At 40.8% G+C, this 25,420-nt stretch overlaps 5 protein-coding genes across 5 annotated transcripts; 2 read left to right on the forward strand and 3 right to left on the reverse strand.

The window, feature by feature from the left end:
- Nucleotides 1-925: 925 nt before the first annotated feature.
- On the forward strand, nt 926-2,730 carry LOC135606416 (AT-hook motif nuclear-localized protein 23-like). Its single transcript, XM_065097439.1, has one exon. It carries the CDS (start codon nt 1,200-1,202, stop codon nt 2,562-2,564), a length of 1,365 nt encoding a protein of 454 aa, XP_064953511.1. The 5' UTR covers nt 926-1,199; the 3' UTR covers nt 2,565-2,730.
- Nucleotides 2,731-3,447: 717 nt separating this feature from the next.
- LOC103978048 (transcription factor AIG1-like) lies at nt 3,448-4,484 on the reverse strand. Its single transcript, XM_018823443.2, has 3 exons — nt 4,426-4,484; nt 4,098-4,337; nt 3,448-4,014 (listed from the first exon to the last, which is right to left on the reverse strand). The coding sequence occupies exons 2-3, from the start codon at nt 4,293-4,295 to the stop codon at nt 3,595-3,597; spliced, it is 618 nt and encodes a 205-aa protein (XP_018678988.2). The 5' UTR covers nt 4,296-4,337; nt 4,426-4,484; the 3' UTR covers nt 3,448-3,594.
- Nucleotides 4,485-8,757: 4,273 nt separating this feature from the next.
- LOC135606417 (uncharacterized) lies at nt 8,758-10,213 on the reverse strand. The gene has a single exon (XM_065097441.1). The coding sequence runs from the start codon at nt 10,162-10,164 to the stop codon at nt 9,187-9,189; it is 978 nt and encodes a 325-aa protein (XP_064953513.1). The 5' UTR covers nt 10,165-10,213; the 3' UTR covers nt 8,758-9,186.
- Nucleotides 10,214-12,790: 2,577 nt separating this feature from the next.
- Nucleotides 12,791-16,906, forward strand: LOC103977522 (MADS-box transcription factor 22). The gene is made up of 9 exons (XM_009393069.3): nt 12,791-12,947; nt 13,191-13,428; nt 14,659-14,737; nt 15,572-15,633; nt 15,710-15,809; nt 15,903-15,944; nt 16,232-16,273; nt 16,353-16,507; nt 16,639-16,906. Exons 2-9 carry the CDS (start codon nt 13,247-13,249, stop codon nt 16,652-16,654), a joined length of 678 nt encoding a protein of 225 aa, XP_009391344.2. The 5' UTR covers nt 12,791-12,947; nt 13,191-13,246; the 3' UTR covers nt 16,655-16,906.
- A 545-nt stretch (nt 16,907-17,451) lies between these two features.
- LOC135607038 (uncharacterized) lies at nt 17,452-24,877 on the reverse strand. The gene is made up of 8 exons (XM_065098510.1): nt 24,622-24,877; nt 23,477-23,782; nt 21,544-21,827; nt 20,140-20,268; nt 18,821-18,943; nt 18,625-18,732; nt 18,330-18,508; nt 17,452-17,865 (listed from the first exon to the last, which is right to left on the reverse strand). Exons 1-8 carry the CDS (start codon nt 24,767-24,769, stop codon nt 17,742-17,744), a joined length of 1,401 nt encoding a protein of 466 aa, XP_064954582.1. The 5' UTR covers nt 24,770-24,877; the 3' UTR covers nt 17,452-17,741.
- Between the last annotated feature and the right edge of the window lie 543 nt (nt 24,878-25,420).

Raw genomic sequence — 25,420 nt, forward strand, 5'->3', positions numbered from 1 at the left:
AGAGAGAGATAGATATAGAGAGAGAGAGAGAGAGATCTCGTTAATAAAAGAAATGGATTTGAGGACCAAAATGAAGATGAGCAGAGAACGACTGATGCATTCCAACAAACAAAAACGAGTTTGAAGATTTTGGTGACTACAAAAGGATCCATCGTAATCAATAATTTATATGCATGTGCTATTTAAGTCTTGTCTATTATATTAGATAAAATATTTGTTTTATATCATTCAACAATTGATTTTGGATTGGATTAGTGTCATTACTATTAATATTCTGTCACTTTCCGAATAATCAATTATGTTTAGAATGCTAATTGATATTTATTATTTTTGATATTTTTTTTATATATTTTTAAAGTAATTTTAATATTATATATTTTTACTATATAAAATGTTAAATCATTTAATATCTTTTAAAATTAAACATGTAGTTCGATCAATTGAACCCGTAAGCTCGGGCGCGAGGATTTACGAGCCTTAGTTTTCATACTCATAATTAAGGACTCATAATCGAGGTGCATGATTCAGGAACGAGTTTGTTTGATGTGTGACCTGTAGGTTATTTTATCTTTACGGAGCATGTAAACTCTGAAAAGCACCGTTAGAGAGATATGAATTCTAATGCCGAACAATTCTATCTCTTCGACTTTGCTTTGTCACGTAGCTTAGATTTGAGATTGATGATAGATCTGCTGTCATCTCACCGGTGGACCCAATCTTCAATCCAGTGTCTCCGAAATCATTGCATGAACTCACTCCACATATTACGATACGATGCCTCAGTTGACCCCAGAAAAAGCACGCCGCAACGCAATACAGAAGACGGCCTGAGGCTGAATCGTGTTCATGCAGCCGTGTGTTAGTGCTTCGCAATCATACTGATCAAAGCCTCCGTTGCTCAACCCTACGACTAGTAGAAGGAAGCATTAGAGCTTAACTTCGCACGGCAGGATAAGAAAGAAGGCGATGATACCTCAGGCCACGAAATCATGGAGTTTGTGGAGCAGTCCATGATCTCATTTTGTTTCAATTTTTGCTTTTGATACTTCAAATCAGATGCAATACCTGAAAACCTAATAGTAGTAAGTTTTTCTGTCGATATGAATTAGATAGAAAGAAATGGATCACGTTCTTTCTTCTTCCTCCGCGTCAAAAGATGTGGGCGGGCGGAGCAGCTTTTGTGCATGCAGTAGCAGCTGATGCACAAGGTCACCAGCCCCACCACGGTCATCACTTTGCCAGCCCGGAGTCTGACAGGCTTGAGCGGTCATGTTCAGCACAAACACGTCCATGTCCCTCTCCAAGTTTCCATAACTCCAGTTGGAAGTCTCCTGTATCATCACCCTCCCATCTCACCCCTCTCAAGAAACAAGGCAGTGAGGAGCTCCAGACACCAACAGGCGAGGAGACCGTCAAGCATCAGCACCTTTTCTTCTCCTCTTCTCTTCTTCCTCCATTCTACCTCCTCAATCTCTTCTTCCACTAACTCAAATTCATCTATCTGTATGTTCTTTGATAGCTTCTTGGACAACAACATGAAGAACAAGGACAGCAGGAAAGATGTCATCCTTCGCTTTCAGCAGCACAACCTCCAACAACATCAAGGACGCCAGCAGCAGCAACTCTGGAAAGAATGCCTTCCGGACGAAGTCGTCCGCGCGAGGAGCAGTGGAGAGATCAACGAGCCAAAAGCCGACGTCGAACATGACTCGCAGAAAGCTGTGGTGGTGGTTAATGGCAGCAGCGGTACTAGTTGTGATGGAGGAGGAGATGGTGCAATTTTTGAGGCGGTGAAGCGGCGTCGAGGGCGGCCTCTAGGCTCCAAGAACAAGCCCAAGCCGCCCGTGGTGATTACGCAAAAGGCGGAGACGCCGGCGGCCATGCGCCCGCACTTGCTAGAGATACCCGCCGGGAAGGATGTGGCTGACGCGATTGCGCGCTTCGCCCGCCGCCGCAACCTCGGTCTCTGTGTCCTCGCAGGAACCGGTTCCGTCGCCAACGTCACCCTCCGCCAGTCGAACATTGGCGGGGTGCCTACGGCGGCTGCTGCGACCATCGGATTTCACGGGCGATTCGAGATCCTATCCATTTCCGCGACGTTCCTCTCTCCGGCCGTTGCGGCTCTTTCCCCGGGGATCAGCGGTCAAGTGTCGATCTCGCTGGCCGGGCCGCAGGGGCAGGTCATGGGTGGGCTGGTGGTTGGGCCGCTGTTGGCTGCGGAGACAGTGGTCATCGTAGCGGCGGCGTTCTTAAATCCGACCTTCCACCGGTTGCCAGCAGAGGACGATGCGTCGTTGTCGATCTCGGTTTTCGGCGGCGACGTCGGAGCTGCTGGTGAAGTAGAAGAGCAGGAACAGCACCTCCATCACCCAAACCAGCAGCATCAGCAACAGGAGCATCAACAGCGGTGCAACCACGGGTCAGTGGCGGCTAGTTCGTCTGAGCCCTGCGGCGTGTCCATCTCCAGTCGCCACCTATCGTCGTCAGTCATTCTGGCACCCATCTCCAGACCACCGCGGCCGTCTTCGCCGCCGCCGCTGCCGCCTTATCAATATTACTCTTAAACGCTCTAGCTGTTGTGTAGTAATCTTATTCTGTCGTTACTGCACCGGGGAAGTCCTCGAGACTCCGCTTATTTGGATTCATAGTGTCAAGTAATTGAAGTTACTGACTCAATTATTAGTCCTTTTTAGGCCAATATAAAATTGGGATGCTGCCATTTTAGTCTGAGATGGTGTAAGGGAAATTGTTGATTGAACGACCACAATCTGTGGATTTGTATTCAATGCTAAGCAATCGATATTAATATGATGGAAACGATGAATCGATAATCTCCTCAACCTTTATTCATCTCAAATAGGAAAATATTTTGATGTCTATATACTTCAGTGTTGGTTCAATAAGGCTAAGAAATATGCATGCTGTTCACTATGTTCGACAATGTCATGCAAGTGTTTGGTTGTTGTATATATATTTTTGACTGTCATGCCTTATCATTGGGAAATTAGGTCAAAGATCCATGCCTTATCATTCAAGGTGACTGTCGATCATCCCTTTTAACTGGACATTCATGCAACTTGGAGACCAGTATCAGTGCAGTGACAATGGAGAACCATACGGAATGAACGGCTGGGAAAACCAATACATTCTGCATGGTTGTCTCGGGGAACGATGAGGAACACAAGTAAGAATGCACATTAGTGTTTCATCTGATTATATAAAATGGTTTAGACTCACTGTTGTAAGGAGCTCTAGAAATGTCCAACCTTTAAAATCAGAATCAATCTGTCGAACTTGCATATGGATTGGATGGTTTTGTTGTTGTTGTTATGCAATATAAGGATAGCCAATATTATCTTTTTGAGATTAGTCTATACGTACTTAATGATTATGTCAAAGATTAACCCATAAAACTGAGACACCATTGAATCATTTGGCAAACCCATCTGAACAACTAGCTGAGATGTGATTCTTGATATGCACATTGCACGTAATTTAAGCTAAAACAGCAAACTTCTCTTATATGTTATCTACCAAGCACTTCTGACATTTCCATTGCTATCGCTACTAAAAGAGCATGCGTGGAATTGGAAACTATGTCCTATTAAACCGGGTGGACATGCGAGCCCGCTTGCAGTAGTTCTCGCCCGGACCGGCTCGGTTCGTAAGCAGGACGGCCCAGAGAGCGGCCTGCAGCGCGGACCGCCCGTCTCCTTTCTCCGCCTCGCCGACCTCCAACTCCAGCAGGCTCCGAGTTCGTCCCCCGACCGTGACCATCTCCACCCGAACCGCCCTGGCACGGACCGACCGGACCGCGCGGCTCAGCTCCCCCATCAGACCGGGCCTGTCCGCACAGCACACCCACGCTCGGACCACCCTCCCTCCGCTCTCCTCTCCGTCCTCTACCCCGACCTCGTCCCCCTCCCCGGGCACCACCACCGCCACCTCCTCCACCCTCCCCCTCAGCTCCCGCACCTGCCTCACCACCTCCCCCAGCAGCGCCGCCTTGTCCAACTGCACCCACGCGGTCGGTTAACAGAGGCCAAACTTCGATTCCGTAAAGCAAGTAGAAGCGTGGATGGATCCGTGGAACTTACTCTGGTGGCCGCGGGGAGCAGGCTCCTGAGGGTGGCGAGGTGGCCGTTGATCCGCTGCCTCCGTCTCCTCTCCGCCTCGCTATGGCTTCTGATAGCTCGCACCTCTGCCGCCGTTCTCGTGCTCAGCGTCGTCGAGTCTCCGCCGCCGTTCTCCATCCTCGTCTCCCGCACCGCCTTGCCGGTCTCCACGGGCAACATTCTACCAACCCACGTACCGAATCTCCACTGTCACTGCCGCTGCTGCGTGGCAGCCAAATTATGAGAGGGTCACATACATGGAAGGGAAGCATTCAAGAAGGCATTAAAGAGGAAAAGATGCAGCACTAACCAAAAGATTCAGGTGAATCTTCTGCTTGATCCTCTGACCACAGGTGGGAGGGTGGCGATGCGGCTGGTGTTCATTTGGACGAGGGGCGGGGGGTTTAAAAAGAGGAGGGAAAGCTGCCTACACCAAATTCCCACTTAAGTGGGAGCCTAAGTAACATTATTTGTTCGGTGGAAAGAGAGGTGCAGGCTATGGTTTAGGGTGGCGGTGATCGTGATGACCCGGGGGCGGGGAGGGGACAGATGGCATCACGAGGACGGGGTTGGGACACTACTTTGGCGGTGTCGGATTGCCGGAGGCGGAGGGGGCCATCTTTTGGACGTGCCGGTCCGGCAAAAGTTGGTACTGCAGAGGGGTCTCTCCATTTTTGTTTCTTGTAGCTTTTTTGACCAATCCCAACGTCGGAGGCACCGCGGTGGGGTCCACGAGACGATCTTAACCATCGATCTCATCTTTCTAACATTGGGCAGAATCTAACCACGCTCGAATAGGAATCCATCGAGCTAGATCTTTACCCAGTAGATCACTGTTATGGTCTACCGACACCTCTAAGTCGACACAACAAGCTCCAAAACTGACAGCCGACTGCAACAAATGGCAGTCGAGTTCTTCACAAGGTTCTCGCGGCCTTTCTTCCATGGACGGAGTCTCGTGTTGCAGCAGCTCCCTTCTCTGCCTCCGTGCCAAGAGTAGGCGAGCCACTCGGAGAGGCAACATGGGGGGTACTCGAGGGGACCCTCCGTTGATGAGCGAGGGCATACTCGTACGATCGACCACATGATGCATCTTGACCGAGAGTGGATTGTTTACGCAGACAGGAGGTGCAATGGATCAGCAGAGAGCACAACACTTGCACAGCACCTTTGCTTCACTTCCCATGCAACTAATATGTTCACTAGGGGTTTACAAGGCCCACAGGTGCGTCGCAGGTGGAAGGAGGTTGACGTGCAAGAGTCCGGAGGAACTCAAACTTCAAAGCTTGACACATAGTCTTCTCTCCGGCCAACGTAGAGCCCAAGGTGACCACCTGTCTCTGACTCACCGAGAGGGCGTTTTGAACGTAACCTTTCTGTCTCTTCCTGGGGATGCATGGAGCAACAACTTCTGATGCCTGGGACCGATGCCAAACCCATACTCACTGCTGCTTCTCATGAACCTATTAGGAGGAATCATGACGCACAGCCTGTGGACGGGGAGAGGTGTCGCGCTACAGTCCCATCCATGTCCATTTCCTGAGGCGCTCCGGCCTTGTGACTTCTCTCCGCCTGCTCGATGCAGCTGCAAATGACCCGACCCAGCAGAGACTAAGACAAAAAGCTTCATGTCCTTGAAAAGAAGGAAGCTCTCTCTACCTATACGAATGCATACGAAATGATTCCATGTGCTGCTGTAAAAAGTCATCTTTGAGCTCATGCTTAGGTTAACTACTACACTTGAACTCTCCTACAGCAAGCACACAGCACAAAGGAATCAGAATTCCACCATCCACAGGACACGGCACAAACCTCGAAGAAGCAAAGCAAACGTCTGGAACCGTCAAAGCTTGGCCTTGGTTGTTAAACCCAAACCAGCTGAGTGCAGAAGCAAGACAAGATGGGCTCGGTTTGGTGTTGTGGTGGCAAAGCTCCTTTGGAAGAAAAAGAGAAGAGAAGAAAGGAGATCGATAAGGCCTGTGGAGTCCCAGAAGAAAATGATATTATAATGAAGGGAAAAGCCTTTCTATGGATGAAAAGAGATAATCCAATGGAGTTATATCAATCAGAACTTTACTTTTATTTTTGTCCCCAGCTTGTCCTTGACGATCGCTCCCACTTTATCTTCTCAAAGACTGGACCTTGACTCTTGGAAATCTTGAATCATTATTGGTATGTGATCGATTGCAACACTGCGTTATGGGCAGAAGTAACGTTGACTCCACGTTTGACCACATTAGCATCGGTCTCCGTCGAAGGGGCACCATAATGATCCTCTTTTGAGCTGCTTTGGCAAAAAGTGATACTGAGGAGTGCCTATTTCTGCCGTATATTTTCACAATAGAAACCAATTTCTAGCGTGAGGCCATATTTAAATTGCATGATAACGTGATGAATCCTTATGGTTAGTGTAGTCATCATCATAAGTATGTTTCTTCGGAATATTAAATCAAAATTTATGATTAAATATAATTTTGATTTCATAATTTTAATACATCTGTTAAGAGCTTAGTTGGTTTTGTTTAAATTTTACGACGCGTGTCTATTCGTAAAAGATTAATCTTCTTTAAACATTTTATGATCCCTTGAAAACGGATTAAATGAAGTATTTAACTCAAGATTTTACAAATATACATTTCACTAAATATTTGATAGAAAATATAAAGTACTAAGCTTTGAACGATGGTCTTATATCGCTTCAGTCTCAGAAATCAAATGATTTCCATGTTGCAACATGTCACCAAGACTTCAATCTTTCTCATATTTTTCAAGCAGACAGGTAAGAGTGTGGTCTCACACATCAGGCAACATGATATGAAGACCTGCACAAGATAATTGTTTAATCACCTGTTGGTTTTTAATGGGATTACCAAAGAGGGGTTTCATGAACAAAATGTCTCTTAAAGTTGATCCAGCAGCAAAAGAAGAAGCTTATGACATACCAAGAAACTGGAAGATTTCCACAAATCTAGCAGTGAGCAAAGAAGCAGGTGCTCAAAGAATCAACTTCATGGGTAACACCAGATGAATAGGCAACTCCAATGTAGATTGTCTGCATCAGCAGTGTAAAAAATGGCCTCAGGTCAATTTTTATTCTTTCCAACTTGTTGACAAATCTTAGTTTGAACTACACAGTGCCAAGACAAACATCCCTAGTAAAAATTTACTCTCATCATTTCTGCACCAACATCACATTTAACTCATCAAAGTAATTTCTCATTGTAGTTAGGTACAAGGAGACAAGTTAATGTGAAGAAAATCCATGAGAACAAGAAATACAAAGGTTAAGGATGCATTCCTCATATCAAACTCTGCTTACATGCATCCTTTTAGCACTTCACTAAGACCATAAGATCCATCAACTATATCTACTGCCCTTGGTTTCCTCACTCATAAATGCATCTGGTGCACTAGGGCCTTCACAAGGCACCATTTCTGATCTTTTATCAATCTCACACAAAGAAGACTGCAGCCTTCTGTCTGTGATTTCCAAGTTGAAATGCACAATCATGTGAGCTGTTTTTTTCTTTTTACAGAAGAAAAATATAATTTTCAGACATTCTCTAGTTGGCTTGCAAAGTATATGATGACATTGGCACTTGACTATGCTCCTACATGCATTTTGACATGAGAATTAGTTACAACTACAATTAACTTTACACTGTTTCCTTGTCAAACAGAGGTTTCTGTTATTACAATTAACTTTACTGTCATTCAATTGGAAACAAAAATAATTCACAAGACTTTCACCAGAGTTATTCCATCTTCAAAACCTTGTCACAACTTCTCTTGGAACAATATTGTGAGAGGTGGACTGTTCCCTTTGCCGTGACTCAGAATTTCACAACCCAATTTGCCAACTTGGATTATACCGGCAAACCTGTTTCTCAAATGGACTGATAGTAGCTCAGTTTCAGGCTATTCAAATAATCCACCTGCATGTACATGTGAAAGCCTTTTGAAAGGTATTAAAGCATCACAGTATGGCCAAAGAAAAAACTAGGAGCATGTACAATGGCAGATAATTAACTGAAAGTAACAATTGATAAGAATTAACTGGGTTTTCTTGCTCCACCGAACATAATCAATCACTCAATCATCAAAATACGAGTAATGACACAGCAGTATACTAGTACTGTTTGGGCATTTGTCCAGACTATCTGATTAAGTACACAAATAAACAAAGATGATCATTTCAATTGAGTTGATTATATTGAACAAAGAGAAGATGAGCTCAAAATACGTACATGCAATTCAATACTGTAAGTGGTCAAACACCAATATATGAAATGAGTAATCAAATAAATGTATAATGTAGCAGTACACTGAAATTTTGATAAATCTTGTGTCAAGCAGGATTCTAAACCATTTCCTATAAACTACAATAAGATTGGATAAAGATCAATGATCAATGATCATGAGCAGTAGAAAAGGTGGACTCACACCATCTTTAGTGAAATCCAATTTTCATACTGGAAAAGAGAAGACAGCACAAAGTAATGTGCTTTGCTTATACCAACAAAGACAGTATAGAATGAGCAGAGCCACAATGGCACACCCCGATCACACAGCAGTAACAGAGTAAAACATCAAATGAATATTTAGATATGGAATACAACAATTTAAGATTGGTTTTATTCTACAACACAAGTCACCAGATTCCAAACTTCGGATCTGAATGCCAACTCTTGTACTCAAACCAGAAGGAGAAACAACGACATAAACTTTCAATCAGAAAAGTTTTACCTGTTACAAGAATTTTCCCAACCTATCCATTCCATCTGCAAACTAAGATCAAACTTCCCAACATTGTCAAACAAACAATATAGAACATTCTGTGAGTACAATCCTGCAAGATCTTTGAAAGTGTCAGCTGGACTAGCTGGTAAAGATCTTGATAGTTTACGTAAGTTCTTGGGCTCAAATTCCGGCTTTGCAGTTTACCCTTTGCAAAAAAAAGAAATCCTGCAAAATCTATTTTGGCCTCCCAAAAACTGTTTCAGATTTCGAACCTTTCATTAACACTTTGCGAAGAGGAAGCTCGATCAACAGTCCATCCCCTACTCTAATATCAGAAACTACTTCCTAGACTAATCGAACTCCCGGCCTCAGCATTCATATCCATCACTGAGCTCACCTTAGTCCCCTCAGAAGTCCTCGTCTGGGACTCTGATACCAAAACCCTCTTCCTCAAGCCGCCCCCAACCTTCTTCTTCGCCACAGCTCTCTTCATGGAACGTAAAGGTGTCACCTTTAGAGCTGTTGTCCCTCCCACCGGCGGCGTTATGGCATCCACCACTGCCGCTGTTTGCTTGGAGGGATGAGGTTGGTGGCATGGACTCATCGGATAGAAGGGCTTCGATTGGGCGTCGAGTCCTGGCGCGCCAGCTGCAGCCCCATCGGAGAACCCCAGTGGAAAGAAGCCCCATGAGCAATAGTACATGTCAGTATCCGGGACCACAGGTGGCTCCGCTTGCAAAGGAGCGGCGTGGAAGGCCCGCCGGCAGCTGGGACATCGGAGGTTCTTGCCCTCGTAATCGCAGCTATACTTGTGAAGGTAGCAGCAGGAGGGGCACGCGGTCCAGAACGTAGGGACGGGGCGCTGGCGCGGCAGGGCAGCAGTAGCCATGTCGAGCTCGGCGTCGAAAAGGGCCTTCTTGGAGGGGTCCGAAAGGACGGCCCAGGCATCGTCAACGAGCTTGGCGGCGGATAAGGCGATGTCGAGATGGTGGCGGACGAGGCTGAGAAGGAGCGCGAGGCGCCGGTACTGGCTGCGGACAGCGGAGGGGTGACGGCCGGCGGGGGAGGACGGGTCGAGCTGGAGGACGGCGTACCAGTCGACGTGGTTGTTGACGCGGCGCTGGGAGGCGAGGAGGACGTCGGCAACAGCGATGATCTCGTCAGCGCCGCCAATGAGGGGGTCCACCTCCACCGCACGCTCCGCGAACCGTTTGCTCCCCACGAGGTCCCGCTCCCGGAGGCGCCTGTGGGCGATATCCATCCACCACGCCGCCGCCTCTCGTCCTCTGCCGCCGCCATCGATGTCCATCGCTCGACGTGTACCGAGAGGAAAGCTTTGCACTCAGGTCGGTCTTCTAAGGGTAAAGATTCAGTTGGGTGATAAAAAACCAAACATAGTTAATAAGAAATAAAATATATTTAAAAGGTTTAACATCACATGTTATTTAAATTTGATATATGTCTTAAGTACTAAATTTTAATTAAATATTTTAAAAAAGAGAAAAAAAATTATAATATTCAAATTTATGATCTAAAAGTTTAACAATTAGGAAAGAATTTAATTACAAAAAAAAAAATCTTATTGGAGCTGAATTATTGGGGCCATTATATTCTTTTCACCACAAGTCTTCCATTCCTTCATCACCCATGTAATGGGTTCTACTCCTACTTGTAAAAGAGATGAAGAGGGAATTTTAGGTGTCAATCAATCTAATTTTCTTTTGGTGACTTTCATGTTTAGAAACATCAATTAGATATTATTTGTTTTTATATTTTTAATAATATTGCATATTTGAATCAATCTAATCTTATTAAGTTGTGGGTCAAACAATATATGTTTCTGAATGTTTTAATTCTTAGCAACTATGTATGCTCTTCTTAATCATTCTTCCGATTTATATTCTTGTACTCTTATTGATAATCTTTGAAGGTCATCCATCATCTTTTATATTACTCCGTTTCCAATTTTTATTCATTGCGTTACATATAAAAATTATTTTCATGCTTAAAGAAGTCCTAAGATTGCATTCAAGTTAAGTTAGGGAAGTTTGTAGCTAAGAAATGAGCACAACAATTACATGACTCCATATATATATATACATATATATTTATTATATATATATATATATATATATATATATATATATATATATATATATATATATATTTGTTGACACACGCGAAAAGGTCGTTGACATGTTGAGATAAACATGACATAACATGGTGCAAGCATGATGGAACCATGTCAAATGATGGGTCCCACACGTAACCTACTTGTGAATCTACGTCAACACCCGCATCGATTTCATGTCATCACGATAAGGACGTCGACTGTGTACATTAATAACACAGTTTATTCGGTTAAGAAGATAGTTTATAGTCTTGACATATTTAATTTTTTGTAAGTATATATGATAATATCAAAACAAGTTTTTCCCACTCTTCTTTATGTTCTTCGATCATTTATAGTACGCGATGTTGGTGAACAAATGTGTTGTTGCTGGTGAGTCAGCATGGCCTGATTCACGGGTCGATGTTGGGAGTCTTTTATCGGTCGAGCTGGATGTCGAGGTTGATCGGACCCTCGCGACGAGGTCTTGATCAGTGTCTCTCGGTCCGAGCACTGGTTGATGGCTTGCCTTGGGGACATCGGTCGACGTCTTCCAAGGTTTGAATATTTGCGGGTCATAGGTGGTTGCTTTCCTGCAAAAATGATCTTTATCGGGTGATTCCCGACTTTGGCCCCTCCGACAAGCAAGTCAATTGTGGGTTGAATTATTTTTTTTGCCTTCCCTTGGCCGGATACCGACCAGGGGCTTTTATACTATTGTACGAGGGTCAATTACACGTGGGTTCGGCATGGTCCATGATTTTCAAGAGTTGAGACAACACTTCTGACCGACCACCGTCTCGGGACGCATAGAGCGATGTCAGACTACGCCACCTCGGGTTCCCGGGACGAGACACGTCGAACAACATCTCAGTACGGATTCTGACTTGGCGTGTTTGGGTGTTCCCCTTGCTAATTCTCGGGCTGACGTGGTGGTATGCGGGTCATACAACGCTTTGGTACGGACTTTGACTTGGCATATGACATCGGCTGTGATGTATCTTGGATCCAAAATATGCCTTATCACGCGACATTATTAATGATCAATTTTCTACATATTACCGCTCATTTCCGATCCACGTTAACGCTAATAACCTCTGTAAGGTTTCCTCCCACACATCTCTTCAAATTTGCATTATGATCGACGAGGTTGACTTGAGCGTTGACGATGTCAGCTTCCTAATATGTTGATTATACTCGACGGTCGATCGATGTGTCAACTCTCTTTCATTCATTTCGGTCTATTTGTCATAACATCAAATAAATATATAATGATCGTTCTTTCTTCGTCACCTCCCAATATTTCTGTCTCATAAAAAAATATTTATTTCGAAATAATTCTATACAAAAACGTCTATCGACTCTCTCATAAAATATTGATTGTCTTATTTCTTATACTTATGTTTACTAATATCAAACCGTAGTTTGACCTAACTTTGACTCGTAAAACGAATATTAGATCAACATAATACCCACGTCAGCACGTAAGAGTCGGCCGTGGATGGTTCGAGTTCGTAGGTCGGGCCGTACGCGCCATAGCCGCCATGGGCCCCGCACGTGGGACGATCGGGAAGGCAAACTCCCCCGTCTTTGATGTCTGGCCATCTCGCATTACGCGGTGGATAACCCCACAGACAAGCAATCCTCCCACCCCAACACTTCTTTGCGGGACCTGTGTGAGTATCCCCAAGACCATCTCCCCTCTCACAATGCCCCAGCTCGGAACGTGTTTCTTCACTAGTGATCTCTGACACCTTCCTGTAGCTAACACCGGTGGGCGAATGAGATTGCTGGGGACAGCAGTACCCATAGAGAGAGAGAGAGAGAGAGAGAGAGAGAGAGAGAGAGAGAGAGAGAGAGAGTACTGTTTTACCATAAAAAGGGGTCGCGTTCTGCAACATCCAACAACTATGAACCATCAATCTCTCGTCTCTCCTTCAGGACAGGTCGGTGAAGAGCGTCGGCTGGCCTGGATCACATAGGTGAGTTTGCTGCTCTTCACCATTTGCTTGATTCCATGCGTTCGTCTTAACCCTACTGCACTTGACATCGCTATTCACTCTCTTTCTTCCGCCCTATGAACATCCAGGCTTCTGATAGGTAATGCTTAATTTGGAAACTTGGCGCTCTTTCTCCTTCTTTGCTTCTGTTGTTACTGTTACCCGTGGTTCTGGTTTCATTTTTGTGCTGAGATCTGGAACATTGGATCTTGGTTGTGCCTATAGGCGGCGGGGTGGGTGGGAGGAAGAGGAAGAGGAAGAGGAAGAGGAAGGAAGGAGAGATGGTGAGGGAGAAGATTCAGATAAAGAAGATAGACAACACGGCGGCGAGGCAGGTGACCTTTTCCAAGAGGCGGAGGGGTTTGTTCAAGAAGGCTGCGGAGCTGTCGGTTCTCTGTGATGCCGACGTCGCCCTCATCGTCTTCTCCTCCACCGGGAAACTCTTCGAGTTCTGCAACTCCAGGTAATCAATCCCGATCCTTCCCAGACAACATACATTTCTTTGGAAACAAGATTCTTGCCGTATCAACACACATTATTGCTTGTCTTCAACCATTTAATCTATGCTCTTGCTGCATTCTTAGCTGCCTATCTCCTCGTATAGAGTTTCTTCGTCTGAACGAAGATGTATAGGTTCTTAATACCCCCTAATTCGCAGTGTGCGTCGAAATCTCCTGTGGGTTTTTGCTGGATCTTTTTAGGAGGAGCACTTTTGTGGTCGGAGTGGGAACTCTTGATGGATTTTCTTTGTCTCATGTTGGAGTCTTTCAAGTAGGGTATTTGGTTTCAGAGAGTTTCCATGGATGGGGAACAGAGTTTTACTGTTGCACCAGCAAGATCATATTTGTTTTAGCCATAAGAAAGCTAAGATGACCCAAAGAAAGAAAGAAAGAAAGAATTCTGAGCTAAACGAGAACTGTTGGTGATTTGGATTAATGAACTTTGATCTGGATATCTCATCCTAGTTTCAATCTCCTTCTATCTTATCCTCTAATCCAACTCGGGTTTTGGCACACTATTAAAGGATAGGCTCATATAAGATCATATCATTATTATATCAAGTTATTAAGATAAAAATCCCTGTTTTATCACTTATACTCTCCGACTATTTGGCCACAAGGTTTCCGAGGAGGATCGACAAAGGTAAAATGCATCACTCCCATTATCGGCTTAAATGACTTTGACTACATTGCAACCTTCTGTATGCCTGATAAAGAAGATACAATGAATTGGAGGATTTTTAGAACTATGTTGTAGCCAGCAAATTCTACATAGAATTGATGATGTTAACAAAAGTGACTCACCTTTTTATCATCCTTGAATTATAGTTGTCATGACTAATTACTGGTATCTCATTCATAAACAAATTTACATGTAGCTCTAATTGTATGATTTTATGATCACATCACATTTGTGCATTGATAACACAGTAAGTTGTGAGCTCTAATACAACTTCACATATTTTTAAGAGAATATTCTCTGATTTTACTTATGATGGTCGCACTATCATATTTTCATTACATCTAATAAAATGTTTCAATACCATTAACAAGAAAAATCGAAGTTTTCATGAACTGCCAGTAGCCACAGACTAAGATGACATGAACAAGTAGAGCAAGATTTGTAGTCAGTACTGTTATGAAATTTTTGTACTTTTTGATGCAACATGTGATGTTTCTTCTTTGTTCTGAAGCATGAAGAAGATCATTGAAAAGCATAGTACTCATTCCAAGAACCTAGAGAAACATGATCAGCCCTTCCTCGACTTGAATGTAAGCATTAGCAAGATTCATTTTCATTACAGCTTGACTTCATCTTAATACAACCGACTGTCATTTGCCGATTTTAGATGCTTGTTAGCTTACTTCTCATTTCTTTACTTTCTGTGGGATGGATCATTAAAATATGACTGTGTGTGGATTATTATATGAGACTCTACAGAAAGAATACCATGTTCTCGAATGTCCTTTTTGATTATACATCATGAAACAGAAAGCAACCATCCACTAAGTATTCAAGGCCTTCAAAGTTGGGAAGTAGTGTTAGTTGGAAGCAAAATTCCAAGTGGTATGAGTTACAAAAGATATTCTTTTGCTAAAGGAAGCATAAGATGTGCAAAAGTGATGTGATCTTTTGCAAATAGTTTTTTGAAGCTTGCTTATTCTATAATTGTCAGACCCAATGGACTTCTCCATCCTTGATTTTGGAAGAAGAATAGTATGCACTATCAAACTATCAATGCTTATTCATTTGGCAAAATTTTTGAATAAACTGTTTCTAGATCATGAAAAGTTGAGCTTTCATCTTAATAAAGACACTGCAGCAAATAGCAGGAAAGATGGTCTAGTATTATTAATCTTAAAAGATCTGTTCTGCTGCATTGTCCTCAATTTCCTTATCCTAAGCTGACTAAAATGGCAATTCTATTTCTATGTTGTAGTAGATTAATTAGCATCTTGATTTTAGTCCAATGGTGTAAGTGACTCACTGGAATTGGATAGTTGCTGCCTTAAGACTTCACAAGTGACTAGTATTATTTCTTACATAATTTACTTCCGATACGTTCAATTAACATCGGTATGTCTCTTCTTTCCCTTCTTCTTCAGTTAGACAACAGCAATTATGCAAGTCTAAAGAAACAAGTTGCAGAAGCAAGCCTGCAACTGAGGTCTGCCATATATTTGATCTGTGACATACAGAATGCTCAATCATGTACAACCCTAAGGTTGGTAAAATCCATACAGGCAGATGAGAGGGGAGGCACTCGAAAAGCTCACAGTAGAGGAGCTACAGCAGCTGGAGAAAACCCTTGAAGCAGGATTAGGTCGCGTGATGGACAGAAAGGTAGACCTTGTGGGAACGATCGATTCAATTTGTTTTCCACGAAAGAGTTTCTGCAGTTAAGAACCAACCATGCTTATTGTTGATGATTCTCAGGGTGCACAGTTCACGCAACAGATTAATTCTCTTCAACAAAAGGTAAAAGAGATGCTTCACTGCATGCTACTATGTAAGAGGTGTGGAAATGAGTAACAATAGACTCTAGCAGTGTTATAAAACTTGATTGCTGCAAATGAATGTTAGATCACCCTTTTGTAAGTCATACTTGATGACAGATTTCATTGGGATGACAAGCTGGCAAATGATTTGGATGAAATCCCAGTGCAGTCATGACCATCTCATAAAATGATTGATAGGAATTGGCCTTCAAAAGCAAGAAGTAAAACATTTCCTTTGGTCATTTATTTCTTTACCTTGGTGTGCAGGCAGCAAAACTGGCTGAAGAAAATGTGCGGCTAAGACGACGTGTAAGGCCTGTTTACCAGTCATCAAGTTCTCTTTCCTCTCTGCAGCACATTGATTCAGTGAAGGTTAATGGAAATGCAGGTGTTGGAGATGCCCAACATGGGGAAACAGGTGATGGCTGATAAAGACAACGTTGTCAATGAAGATGGACAATCCTCTGAATCTGTCACTAATGCCTCGCACTCAGGAGGGCCGCAGGAATGTGATGATAGCTCTGTCACCTCTCTCAAACTAGGGTATGTTGATGAAGTTAACAAAGAATAATCCAGTTCATCTGTGTGTCTGACATTAGTGTCATATATATAATTGTGGATGCATGAGCTAAATTAGTGAATTGAAGTTTACAGTGTTACTTGTTCTGGCACAGGCTACCTTACTGCTAACTGAAACCATGAACAGCTAGTGCTGGAAGAGGTCTTGTTTGCTGTGTAACTGAGGAGCATCTCTGCAGCCATCAGATCTGGAATATCTGAGTTGTAGAATAATGTTAGGGGGACTACTGCTCCATCAGTAGGAGCATTGCAGTAATGTCATTTGATTCAGATGCTTTGTGGATTGTTTACTGTTCAACATTGTCCTCTCTGCTTGTTAATGGATTTATGATATATATATATATATATATATATGTTGTTGCATGGCCAATCTTTTAAAGTATGAAGGATTGATTACAATTGAGTCTATGGATGAAGACTGAGGGAATAATGCACACTGTGCCATTGAAATGGGTGTATAAATAAACTACCGACTATTGGCAGCACTTCTATTTTGCATTATAGGATAATGATTAAATAATATTAAACACTATAACTATCAAAATGTATGACATAAACTAATATTAAGTAGTTAATAATTTCAATAACCAAACAAATTTAACCTAAATTCTTTTTTGTCATTTTTGAAAGTCTCATTTCCAAACAACTGACTAAATCTTAGCTTACCACTTTTTATTTGATTGAGCTCATTTGCGTCCAAAAGAATAACTAATTATCAATTCTTTGGAATAAAAACAACAAAATGTAGCCTTATAAATGAAACTAACTCTCAATCATCAATTGGACTTTGCCTTAGGTATTGATTCCCCTCTTCAACTTCAACAAGTATATTTGATTGCTTTATAGTAATTTTTGACGATGACTCAATATGCTTTTGACACACTAATCTCATTATTTGGATCATACAATTCATCTAACAACATACTGTATTTTGCAATCATATGACAACGTAGCAGACAAATCCTCAAGAGTACATCTTCTCAACCAGACAACTTAATGTTTCAAATTGATTGATAGACGTGAGTATACCTCTAGTACATGGTACAAAAAGTCCTACCATGATAGCAAGGCCTTCAGATAAAAACCTGGCATGCCAGGAAACCAATGTTCATGTATGCATACCATAAGGCACACTGGCTTAGTTTAGAGGGCAAAACTTCAAGAACAATGGTGAGCAAGGGGCGCAAAAGGATTTACGCTATTTGTTGTAATCGTCCAAACCAAGATCCCTCAGTGCAGCAGTTGCAGCATCTTTGCAGCTCTCATGGCTTTCCTTTGCTCTCCTTATGAGCTTCTCGATGCCATTACTGAGAAGAATGGTCCTGTAGAAGCCAATAAATACATAGAAATAAGGCTCTTTATAGCATCAGTAACTTCAGAAGTAGTATGCATCTGTAAGCTGAACAAAAAATTTGGGTCGAAATCCACTTTTTTTTTTGCCCAACAGGCATCTCCAATGAATTAATAAGTAATAATGACTGGAACTGATCAAAATTTCTATTTATTACTACTAAGCGAACAGTGAAAATCTAAACAAACAGATGGCAGATAATCAATAAAAATAACATATGTTCAGTTTGAAAAGCCCTCAAATATCAGCTTTCACTATGTGAAAACAATTAACATACATTTCAATGTAGATATTATTCTCCTCGATCAAGAACCCCAGAAATTATGGACACATTGGCATTCATTATAGGTCACGTTACATTTATGAATGGATGATTTTTTATTTTCATAATTGTAAGTGTGATAATGATTTCACTTTCCAAATAACAAACAGTACCTGTTCTCGGGATTCCTAACTACAAGATTGCGAATCATCAAGCAAGCTTGTCTTTGCATCTGAATCGAAGTGGGGAACTTCTGCATTGCTTGTAGAACAAGGTCTGCAACTCCTGCTTGAACTGCAACAGCAGCATTTTCTGGGGACCTCAGAGAAAGAACAGTTATGATAGACATGACCTGCAGAATAACAAATTTGACCTGAGGCTAATGCTCATATAGAGATCTTACATATCTTAAGAGCAATTTTCCGGATGCACTTTAAATTTTTAATAATTAGCATTATAGTTCAGCACCTCCTGTAAAACTGATGGATCTTCAGAAAATCTAGACGATAGTTTCATCAGTCGATCCAGACCACCCTTCTCAACAATCGCACTTTTATTTGCATCACTACCCGCTAGCTTCAGATAAAGTATTTCTGTGAGTTATAATCTCAACCATAGTGCAATTTTCTTGAGGCGTGCAATTGAAAGCGAAAAAACAACAGACCTTGGACAACAAAGAACAGCAAGCTCTAGCTATAAGTTTGTTATTTTGCCGACTGCTCTCATCCAGACACCGCAGAGTTGCATCAATGCCACCACTTTCTGATATAGACTTGCATATTTCATCCTGTGACATGAGCAAAGAAGAAAATAGAAAAGGGAATAGGACATCTTCATTAATGGATTCATTGTCACATGGATTTATGAAGCTGAACCAAAACTGTTCAGATAAGGATTATATGTCAGATTTATGTGCATATTTAAGAGGAAGACTTCAAGAAAGCAATCAATCATTATAATAAATCAAGAACATGTTGCCTTGATGTATCAAGTTAAACTACAATACAAGAGGCCTAAAAGATATAAAGTATGATATAAATGCTGCCTTGATATATGATGATTCATGAGTAGTCATACAATACAGAACATCACGAGGACAGAGTATTAAGTTCTTTCTGGCAAAACTTCTGTACTATTTTTAAATATACACCTACACCTATAAAGTTATGAACACATTTAACAAGGTAAGCAAGAAAGGGTCAATCAATTTTAGCAAAAATACTATCAAGCAATTTGTGCGAATGGGTTTTGCAAAAACACAATCAAAGAAAAACAAAGATTGATCATCTGGAGAGGAAGGATTATCAATTATCTGATAAAATAACAAACTCCCAACAAACACTATTAAATTCCTCAGAAAAAAACAGCAGCGATAGTGGACTGATAATTTCAATCATGACATCTCCATTAGTCATGCCAAAAAAGAAGGCAACCAATACTTATTTGTAAGAAGCGAGGAGCAACAAATGGAAAGAACGAGTTTATATTAGGATTGTTGACTTAGACATATTATACGCACTGCATCTAATATTAAATATCAAATAAAAATACAATGAAGAGAACACAAACATGAAAGTTTGTATATGAAATAGCACAAGCAATCATATTTGACATATTTCAATCAATCAGTTCATGTTTGAACCTGCTTAGCTCTACATGGAGCCTATGCAAGCCAATCGTGCCAGCAATTTGATGTATTAAAGCTAGTCATACCTAGGCATCTTCCAAGATTGAAAAGTAAAAGAAACAAAATTTGGATAGCACCTGACACTTGCTTGGCTGTCTAAGAGCTGAATTACACTGTTCTACCTGTCATCCTATGGATATATCCATCTTAAAATTTGACTACAAAAATGGATCATGTGAAAGATATACTTCTGAGAGAGAATGATATGCTTGTAAAAGGCAAGAAAATGCTTATAGATCGCTCAGATGCAAAAATACAAACTTTTGAAAATTGCTTTACTGAATGCATAAACTTACATTTACAGCAACAGCCTTTAAAGCAGTACATGCTGCAGCTAAGTTTGATAAACTTAGTCCTTCACCAAGTGCTTGAACGAGAGCATCCGAAATACCAACTTTTGCAAACTTACGAGCATATCCAAAGACCTAGGTCAAGTTCCTCAGCATAAGAATTCCTCTAAAAAATTATGCCTCTGATGTTCTAATGATGTATATCAAGTTGCAGAACTACTAGATATTGAAGAATACTTATCACGATGTCATTGCTGAAACATTGAAAATGTTTAACTTAAATAAATATACCAAACACAATATTTCAAATCCATATTACATTTGTTTATCAATAATTCTTGTGGGCCTTGAGCAAGAAAATTGTCTCAAGAGCATGCCAACCATATGTGATTTATTTAACTTACAAGGTCATCACCAGATAAGTTTCTTATTCTAATCATTGAAATAACTGTATCTACCTGTTTAGAATTTCCATAAAATTTGAACTTTTTTTCTGAGAACCTCAAGAAACTCTTTATATGAAGATTTAAATTAAATGATCCCAGAAAAGAACTTGATATATATAAGAAATTCTCAAAAATTTATGCATATTACAGTTGGCCATAGCTAAGGTATTTGCGATGAAAAATAAATTTCGTAATAATATTGAAAGGCGATGAATACTTCATATCAGTTATGAGTTAGTAGTACATATTACGGGTATGTGACTTTAGGGTTAAATGTGTTCAAGGTATGTGAGATTTAGAAATCAACTTCCATTTGGTATGAAATAAATTAGGAACCCAGGATCATGGTATCCTAATATACTATTTTATAGGAAGCACCTACTAGTGATTTCACATTCCAGGGCAAAAATCATCCATGTACAGTACTTCAGATAGGTCAGATAATGTTTTTATGCTTAAACTACTTCTGTACTGCTCCAGTAAGATATATGCATGATGAAATGGTTCAGGTAACTTTATCCTGCACTTCAGACCACTCTCCTAAAGCTACATGTCAAAATAAAGTCCAACACAAACTTCTTCAGGTCCATAGCTTTGTCTTTCATGACTTTGGCTGTTTAAGCCTGTTTTTGTCACTTTCGAGGACATAGACAGAATCTCTTAAATTCAAGGTTTTCACTCTATTTAGGCTGGTATTGGCATTTTGTGTATATACTTCAACAACATAATTTTTAAAATGCTTCTGATGAATCATGTGCTGAGTACAAGAATAGGTTAACCATATATATAAAACGGATACACAAAAAACTTCTTCCTTACAGCAAAATATATCATCTTTACATCAGAGAAAGCTTAACATTGTAGCAAAACCTGAAGAAGATGATACATGCAGTTGCACTGAAAAGGTCATCATTTAAATAGAACATTAAACATGATGCTATATCCATAGAGCATTTTTACTTACTTGAGAAGCCAACACACGGTTGTCATCTGGTGTTAAAAGAACACGTATAGCATCATATAAGCTGTAGAGGCTGCTTCTGGGCAACTCTTTAAGTATTTGCATAATGAGCTCATCTATTTTCAAATCCATAAATGATTCCTTGAGAATTTCATCATTGGTTGAGGCTGTCACAACAACAGCAAAGGCACTGTCCAATATGTCCGGACTTTTACTGCTTCCATTCAGTATACCAACAACAACTTTTGGACCTCCATTTTGCCTAAAAGTTTCTCTACTTTGGACATCTGTAAGAATGACAAGCAACAACTTTCAAAGTTTCACATAGGATCTAACTTAATGGATTGCACACATAGGTTTATTATTCCAAACATTAAGCATGCATGTTAATACAGATGGAATATGGTCAAATCCACACACACAAGAAGTGTTTTCCTTATGCTTTTCAAGGATTACCATGTCACAGCATCATTAAGTCCGAGGATGAAATAAAAAAGATAAAAGATTAACTTCAAACATTTGACATATTTAAAAAATAACGTTATAGTTTTTTGTGTTTATGAATCGAGAGAAAAACCAGAAATATCTTTTGCATACCATGATAACCTGAAAAGGCACTGATCATGATATATACTTACAAATTCCATGGAATTTCATTTGCTCCATGAATTAGAAGAGACTTAAGAAGAATAAACCTATTGCACTTGCATGTCAACTGTCAAGGTATGATTAAGTTCGAATTATTCATGACTGATTTTTAACATAAAAGAATGTTTATTCACTCCAACAGATGTTACAATCAATAATTTAGTAAATGAACTAATTATAACTATTCAATGCTAATGTGAAAGCAATTTATTTTCTTTTGTCTTTAGAATAATTTTATTTCTTCAGTTGCACTTTGTAAATATAATATATTGTCACATGGCAACATCCATAACTAATTGAAAAATCTCTCAATGAAGGGAAACAAGTTTCAATCAGAGGTCTTAGTGAAAAGGAAGATCATCTCTCGAATAAAAATGAAAGTGAAGATTCCTTAGAATTGATAGATGGGATAATTGATTTCTTAATTTATAAAATCAGAATTTCTTTATCTGTATACTCCTTTACCTTCTTGCACTTGGGGGTCTATAAGTAAAGGGAAAGAGTTATAATCTTAAATAGAAATAATTGAATATAATTTTTGTTTCTCATATTGTGTGAGTTGTCTAAAGCCTCATTTTGAGTGTACACTGGAATCAAAGCGAGTACAATATTTATCTCTGACACTGTGATGTTATCATGCAAGCATGTTACATCTGGTATGAGGTCAGAACCCCCGTGTGTAATGCATAGGAAATAGTGTGAGTCCAAGTATTTTCTGTTCTCTCTTTACTCTTACACTGTTATCAATCCTAGAAAAGAAAATAACAAAAAAAATTCCCACCTATGCTCTTGTGCTACATCAGATTTAATATCAAAGAATATCCTACATCACACACCTAAGCAATGTGTCACAATTATTATTTATGACCACAGAAATGACATCAAATCTGAAAAAGAAATATGTATAATAAAATTAAGCATGTAAAATTACATAGCATACAATGCATGCTTGATCTACACTTCTTTATTGCTTCTTGTTGATGAAAAATCACAAATAAAATCATTTACACATTCCCCAAAAAGACTTCATGTCCATATAAGCAGTAAGAGTGGATCAAATTTGGGCTATACAAAGACATCCTAGCTCAAGCGGTCAATTTGTGAGTTAAGATAAACTCACAAGTTTGCCCTGATATAACCAATAGCCAATGCAATTATTTTGTAAGTAAACATAAGATGGTTCGGGCATAAAAGAAACATCAATAATGATAACACTGAAACTGATTCAGGAAATTAGTCAATCAATAAAACATGAACACCAGCCAGAACTCAAATACCAGAGGCATACCGACAAGAATGGAACTCAATGCTTTCAGAGCTGATACAAGAAGTCCCTCAATCTTAACATTAAGGGAAGAACATATTCTTGTAAGAAGCTCCACTCCTCCATTCCTTGTTGCAATCGTTGCATTATCTGATCCATCAACAGAGCATAGACCATATAACTTGTCAAGCAGCTCAGCCATTTCTTGATCATTTGTTATGTTTGATTTAGAAGATCCCAAAGAGGATGTTACATCTTTTAGCTTATCTAGTGTCTGGATGACTGGATTATCCTTTGTGCTGCTTACGCCCGGGATGCACTTAACAATTCCTAAAAAATGGTATTAAAATATACATAATATCAATATTAAATGAAATGATAATCAGCATTTGTAATCAACATCAGAAATAGATGCAGAAAACGAAGGAACTAAATATTACCGAACTAAATATTAGCATAAATTAAAATATATGTGGAAACAAAATTGTCTAATATGTTGCAACTATGAGACATGCCATGAGTACTCCAAATTCTTTAATAGGCACTCAAGTTTGAACTTTTAGTTGCCCTGCTTAGTTTTTCTTCTTGAAGTAAACTTTGAAGACTTCAATGCAAAATTGTTGGAGGTTAAGAATAGGACAACGGTCTCTGTAACTTATTCCAACTCTGGAAATGCCTCAATCAGATTCAAAAGTTCAAATCAGTAATACGAAATCCAGATTTAGTAATCAAAGTCGTTAACTTTGGCTTTTAAATTATCGGCGAACATCAGTTAACTTTGGCTTTTAAATCACCTCGGATGTAACACTTCTTTGTTCATGCCATTTGAAGTCATTTACGTTGAAGTCTAAGGAGCATTGCGTCTCCGCAACTGCTGGCAGTCCTTTTACTGATTCATATCGATCACATCACGGAAAAGAAAAAGGAAAAAATAAATTCTTGAATAAAAATGGTTATCACCAAACCGACGGAACCCTATATTATTTTTTCCTTCTTCTACATTGCCATCAGATCCACCAAATTAACTAAAAAAGAACTCATTTGACAGGGCGACAAACGACGTCATCCGACTCATCGAGGTTTAATCGATCCAGATCCAGATCCAGATCCAGATCAAATGGGAGCCGATTAGATGCGTTCTTGAAGGACGAGGAAGGAGGAGAACTAACCAGACAGGTCGACGCCCTGAAGAGTGAGGGTCTGGAGGGCATCCTCAAGGGCTTCCTCGGGGTCCATACCGAGGTCCTCCATGTTCTCCGCCACCAGCGCTTCGAAGGCTTCTTGGGAGATCGTGCGCCCGCCGGCGGAAGGACCCATCGCGACTGGCCGCAAGCTGTTCTTTCCCTCCCAGTGATCTCTCTCTCTCTCTCTCTCTCACACACACACACACACTGCGTCCGTGTGTGTCGAACCGTCGATGACTATAGCGAGAAAGTACATACTGGACCTTTAGTTCCCTGAAACTTTCCAGGGCTGATGTAATCAAAACACAGAAGCTGGACCGACAGGGGTGGGCTCACATATCAAGGTCAAGTCACCCTTGCAAATCGTCAGGGGTGTTTCGGTCTCTTGCCTCCGAGAATCCCCACGTATTCGATACGGACTCGACAAATCAGCCGAGCCATCAACCAGCCAAAAGCGGCTTCCCATTGGTCAGCACGCCTGGGCTACGCTGATAACATATCGGCCAAGTGGACCCCTTGCAATACGTGTGAATACAATTAAGTCTCTGTACGTCACGATGTTACATGTGATACAAAATATTCATGTCATTACAAGCTGGTTTATTACAAGAGTGAGCTGGATGAAAGCTTGCTTGATGCTGATTGATGAAGAGGACCTTCTACTTCTTCTTCTTCATCATCATCCACTGCTTCTTCGAAATTGGTTGCTCATATCTTTCCTGAACAGCAGTAGGAGCGGAGCCACACGGCTATCAAAAAGGGTTACGATTGCCTTTATCACGCT

The sequence above is a fragment of the Musa acuminata genome, chromosome BXJ2-3, assembly GCF_036884655.1.
Source record: "Musa acuminata AAA Group cultivar baxijiao chromosome BXJ2-3, Cavendish_Baxijiao_AAA, whole genome shotgun sequence".
In the NCBI taxonomy this organism is placed as follows: Eukaryota; Viridiplantae; Streptophyta; class Magnoliopsida; order Zingiberales; family Musaceae; genus Musa; species Musa acuminata.